The sequence below is a fragment of the Pomacea canaliculata genome, linkage group LG7, assembly GCF_003073045.1.
Source record: "Pomacea canaliculata isolate SZHN2017 linkage group LG7, ASM307304v1, whole genome shotgun sequence".
NCBI lineage: Eukaryota > Metazoa > Mollusca > Gastropoda > Architaenioglossa > Ampullariidae > Pomacea > Pomacea canaliculata.
This window is the reverse complement of record NC_037596.1, coordinates 13,479,204-13,485,203: the sequence shown is the minus strand read 5'-3', so window position 1 is coordinate 13,485,203 and position 6,000 is coordinate 13,479,204. Positions and strand designations below refer to the sequence as shown.

The following is a 6,000-nucleotide window of genomic DNA, read 5'->3' as shown; positions in this document are numbered from 1 at the left end:
ACATATATGCAGTCATGATATTTGACAATTAATGCTCACAATGCTTCATAAATTTCATTCTGGTTAAAATTTAATTATGAAATTAAAAAATATGCAACTTACTTAATGAACTTGTTCGCGACACTGCATGTATGGGCCACTGAGGAACTTGGATGTTTAATAATGACTTAAGAGATTGAATCATGCGTCAAGTTGGCACACATCTGCCGACCCAACTGGAATCTTTTAAAATGCTAGCAGCCAGCCTGTCTGAAGTTACAGTACTGGCCATATTAACCTTCTGCCTTCTTCCAAAAACTCACCATGAATAGGCGCCATTCTGTGAAACAACATGCAGTTTTGTAGCATTTTATCTAAATGATGCTCGCAAAGTACCGCATCCTAATCTCTTTGTCAACATCACTGGTTAAATGTGTAAAGCAAGCATAATAAAATATGTATGTATTACAGGCATATTTGCACTGATAGTTCAAATGCAGTGTTAAACACAACACCAGCCCAGTACATTTCTTTCCCTCCTAAAGGCCCCCCCCCTGTTACCCATAAAATTACCCCTCTTTTCAAGAAATACTTAAAAGTACTAAAGCGTATAGAACAAGTAAGAAGACAGTATTCAATTTGATAATACGATCAGAATGAATGTGTTGAAGTGGAACAGTCTTACCTTAATCTTTCTTAAGAACGTACTTTTCTTGATAATCAACCAGACTTAGATAAGACAGAGATTCTTTAGTCCAAAGTGAAAATATATTCAGAACTATTTTCTACAGATTCTAATGTTAACGTTTGGGGGGTTTTCACAGTGTTCTGGGAATGCCTTGGAAGAGAGATGGATAGGGTAATTACGTAGAATACTCAGTAAACGAGAAAAGAACTAAGTCGTTTTTTTTTTGTAATGTTACATTGGCTTGCCCAGTGCTAAATTCCTGATACAAATCGTTTTCTGATATTGCGCTTGGTATTCTGTAATATTCAGTGTTGCTGTCTGCCCTTTTATTTCACTTTGATCTTCGCCTGATCTAAATAATCAAGAAAGAATAGCATCTTTCCATTACATCTGTTTTGTTTGATCCTGATCTAGTTATTGCGAAGATGAAAACCGATCGCTGCAGTGGATGCTATAACAGTGATGAAATATCGCCAGATAAATCGTAGATCACAAGTTATTGGAGAAAATTCTGACAGCTCCGAATTTCTCTGCATCATTAATTACGACTAAATAATATATCAAATTGCTAGGGTCAGAACTGCTGAGCCTGCTTTACTTCTTTCTGGACAAAAACTTCTGGCATTTATTGCTTTCGGTGTATTTCTGACGTGTCTCTTAATCTTCTTCTCTGAGCGTGGTATTCTTGCAATTGAATTGGACTTTTGGAATGAATAAAATAGATAGTTATATTTACCTATAGAGTATGTATTAAGTTAGAAAACGTACTGTATTGTCGAACAGCTCGAAGCTGCTTGCAATTGATCTGCAGACACTTAAATTCCGCTCAGCTGCTGGAGAACAAAATGGCGAATTGAAACAAAAATTTAAAAATGGCGGCCAGCGGTGGCTGCTGCAACGTCTGCCATTGGGCTAAAAGTAGTTGCTTTGTGTTTAGGATGATCCAGTCAGAACCGCATTTTCGAGATCATATGGGACAATCTTTATGGGACCCATATGGGACCTATTTGCCATGCTGCTAGGGGCTTTGCAAACTGTGTCAGGATTTTCAGGAATTACCTTAATAATAATAATCTTGAACACTTTACCCAGCATTAAGTTGGGTATACACTTGCTTTTCTGTAAAATATATATTTGCACTCACATGCATGGGCACACCTTCACACACACTTTCATGGAACTTAAGCTATTTCAGAATGATTTTGCTTTGTCTAGAAGCACCCAGTAAAGAGCATTAACAGAAGTTGCAGAACATTATTGTATACAAAATACTTGTAGTGTTTTGGGCAGACAACAGAACTGAAGTATGTAATTGAAATATAAAAAATTTGTATCCAATTGTTTTTATGGTTCCTCACTTGAAAAGCTTACAAATATTCTGCATGTTCTAAGTACAGCAAATAATAAAACAATTATTTTGCTGTACAGTGAGTTTGTTTAAAGTACAGTCATATTCTCTATGAAAACCACCACCACCCCTTACCCCACGACAAAATATCCATAGTAATAACATTTATTGTGAGATAGCCATTGTATATTTATACATAAAAGTGGTAGAAAATGGAGAGATAGGACAGAGCAGTCCAAGCAAATTTGATAGTCCAGACAGACGTGATAAAGACCTCCTGCAGCACTGTGAGAGGTGCCAGGGGACAGCATGCTCACTCAACCCAGGCCCAGTTAAACACACTTGACCCCGCTGACCCTAGGAACTGCTTGAACAAGTAGTTCACTGTGCGCGCATCTTCCTGTAGCCATTAGTAGTGATGTACTGTAGACATGCAAACGTCACACGGTCACGTCTATTTATTGATGCTGACTGTAATACAATATATTTATAGCCTAGGGCCCACGCAGTCTGATTCATTCAATGACTCAATTCTACCCGCACATGGACTTGTTAATATGGGTTTACTGACCACATAGTGACGACTTCTGTGTCGACAGTGTTGATGAAGTTATTAATGATTCTTTTGTACATATCTCTGGTAACACAATTATCATTCTCCTTATAGTTCCACACGGACACACACACATATGCGAGTAATAAATGCTTGGAATTTTTATTGTACATGGTTGTGAACCGTTTGGCGGTACACTTCGTTGTATATTTGTTTCTTCTCCTTTTTTTCCCTTTAAGTGTGCATGTACCACCACAGAGTGGAACAGTTGCACGCTTCCTTTGAACTTAGCCGCCCGCGAGTTCTTGTCGCAGAACTAATGGGTCGGTTCGGGGTGGTGTTCATTGAAACAGGAAAAACTGAATCTGCCCACCGTCCCAGTCATTTCCGCTTCTCGTCTGCGGCATCCGCTGCCGGCCTGAATGCCAGAGTAGTGAACTGCAGTTTTTCATTGTTCTGTGGTCGTTTTTGGGGTTTGACATAGGTGGGCGCTGAATGAACTTACGGGCGCCGCTGGGTCAAGACGTGTCGACCTTGATGATTGGCGTTTGACAAGGACGGATCGGATCATACGCGTGATCTCATTGGTTAATGAACTTTGGTTGATGCTATGTTTTCAGGAGCAGTGTTTAGTGAGATGAAGAATATTTTCAGTACCTGTGGTTGAGGTTTTAGGTTAAAAATTTTCAAAGTGAGTGTTGGTTTTATTTTTTATAAAATTAAAAAAAATTATAAAGATACAGTTAATAAAAGATATTTCATGTTTTCAGCAAAGAAAAGCAAAAATTTTATTTGGTTTGCTGACAACAGGTATAGCTCTTTTTTTCAACTATTAAATATAATCAAAAGTTTGTTCATGCATGTAGTTAGCAGTGATAGGTTCTAAATTAACTGTATCATGGATGCCTTTAGACCACTAGTTTATTACTCTGTTATTGCAACTAATTGAAATTACTGGATTCTTAAAGATTTAATTGAAAAGGACTGAACTATAGTAATTGTTAATAATAGAGGACAATTTTAAAACAGAAACTGGCATTATTTGTATGGATTTTAAAATATTAACATGCTATTATGATAATTACTGTTTTCATTGTGAATATCAACAAATGGTAGTTTAAAGCAGTGGTTTTCAAACTTTTCCGGACCGCGGACCACTTTACTTAAGTAAAAGCTATGGGCGACCACCAAAGGCCTAAGTAAAAAATATGGCGGACCACCAAGGCTAAAAATCAGTCTGTACTATGAAATTTCAAATTTTAAAATTTTTCACATTTGCCGCATTTGTTTCATTTTAATTCAAAAACTAATGTTCCTTTGTCAAAAGTAGTAATTAAAATATAGTAAATAAATTGACATAAAGCGACATACCTCGTTCTTGTTGTAATTAAAATGTTAATGCGAGGAATGCATCACTTTGTTTAAAGTTTAAACATCACTTTGCTGACATATGACGACTGTCAGCCGCGGACCACCTGACTTATGCCCGCGGACCACTAGTGGTCCACGGACCACACTTTGAGAACCACTGGTTTAAAGCACAGCGTTAAAGAGATCTATCCACATAGTTGTTGTAAAAAGTTTTTGTGTAAAGATCTTGTAAAATGTATTTTTTCCTGAATGTGCCATTGTAACAAACTTGCTATTAGAGCTTCTGTTGCTGCTTATATTGAGAAGCATGCTGTGGCATTCTTGTCAGGGTTTTAACTTTAAATAGTTTTAGTCATTCTATTGTAGACTTCTTATGATTTGATAGTAAAGTATCATGTCAAAACATTCACAATAGTCATAATAGTAAAATGTTCAGATCACCGCAGTTTGTTGATGATTCCCAGGCCATACAGGGATGTGCAAGCTTTTTTGTTACACCCTTTGTTTTGAGGTCTTCTTCCAAACAAGTCTGCATCTGCACTAGTGGGGTTATTTTATTTGTTAGTTTCACATTGAGTTGTGAACAGCTGGTGGATGACATTTAACCAGTGATAGAAAAGGAAGTGTGGCCTGGTCAAGGCAGTTTCTTCAGTGGCAACCTTATTTTCCTCCAAAAGGTCTTTCTATAGAGTAAAAAAGGAAAATACAAAATCTGTGAAACATCAATTGAAATGTTAATCTCCCGTCTTTCTCTCTTTCTTCCCCACCCACCCACCTATGCACTCTTATATAGATACTTGAAAATATAATGTGCACAGGGCTGTGTGATATGTGCTTTTTCTCATTTTGAAATTTGCTTCTTGTTAACATAAATTAACAGATGTATGGCATAAATATTATATGGAAAATAAGAGTCCTTTGTTTTGGGGTGAAAAATGTTAATGCATTACATTGTAGGTGTTATTTGAAGACGTTGCAAGTAAATGACTGTATATATATACCATGTGCCATATTTATGTATATACAGATATTTACTCTATATACTTGTGTGTATGTGTCTGTATGTATGCATTAATTCCTTACATTGTCTTAATGGGGAGCATGATAAAAACTCCTTTTCTCACCATCTCTTCCTCCCTCTCTTGAATTCTGCTCTTTTGTTCGAGCACATTGTACTCGCTGCCAAAATATACTGAATAAGTGCTTTTATCATTAATTCTTGTTATTAAAATATTATTCTTATGATGAAACTATTGCTATGTATGCATTATATTAGAAGTTACCATTGGAGTTTTGCTATGAATTTTGTTATTTGCTTTAAATGTTTATGCAACGTACTTAAAGCTGTTTTCATAGAAGGAACATATAAATCTTATATGCCATTGATACTGTGAATGTACATTTTAATAGAATAGAGGGTGGAGAGTGAGAGAGAATAATTTTGCATATCTTATTGAAACTTCTTTTTCCAGCACCAATGCAGGGGCTGCATGAGAAAAAATGTAAGGTATAAGGGGAACAACCCAGTGCAGCAGAATGCCAGTGAACAGGGATGAGGCTTTCCCCACATACACAGGTTAGCAAGACATTAGATTTGTATGCTAATACACTCATGCACACTTTATCATTTTTGTTCGAACAATACAAACCAGAAGTATTATGACTTTTAAATACTTTGTTTACATTTAGAATTCAGAAATTCTAGGTTGTTAAATTACAACAAATTCATATTTGCACCTAATAATTCTTCTGAAGAAATAAAATGATGATAAACAGATTTTTTGGTTTATTTAGAATAAAGATATAAAGGCTGCTGTTTTGTAGGAACACTTGGAGGTAACACAGGTGGACAATGCACTGCGAGTGCAGGCAGATGAGCCTCACCTGGTCAGTCTTGGCAGTGGTCGTCTGTCTACAGCTGTGACCATCCTTCCTCTTCCACCAGGTCTGTTATTTTTTCTTTCATGTATTCTTGCCACTGCCACATTCAAGTTTCTGTTTATTCTTGGAAGTGAGTTAATGTTTAATTTGTGCTAAGCCTGATTTTATCTCCACTCTGGT

At 36.5% G+C, this 6,000-nt stretch overlaps 1 protein-coding gene across 1 annotated transcript in view; it reads left to right on the top strand.

Annotated features, from left to right (window-relative positions):
- Positions 1–6,000, top strand: part of LOC112567902 (pleckstrin homology-like domain family B member 1) — a 121,607-nt gene that overhangs the window by 9,642 nt on the left and 105,965 nt on the right. Inside the window, 2 exon segments of the mRNA XM_025244777.1 lie at positions 5,412–5,515; positions 5,764–5,884. Of these exon segments, the coding sequence (XP_025100562.1) occupies positions 5,492–5,515; positions 5,764–5,884 (145 nt within the window). The 5' untranslated portion in view covers positions 5,412–5,491.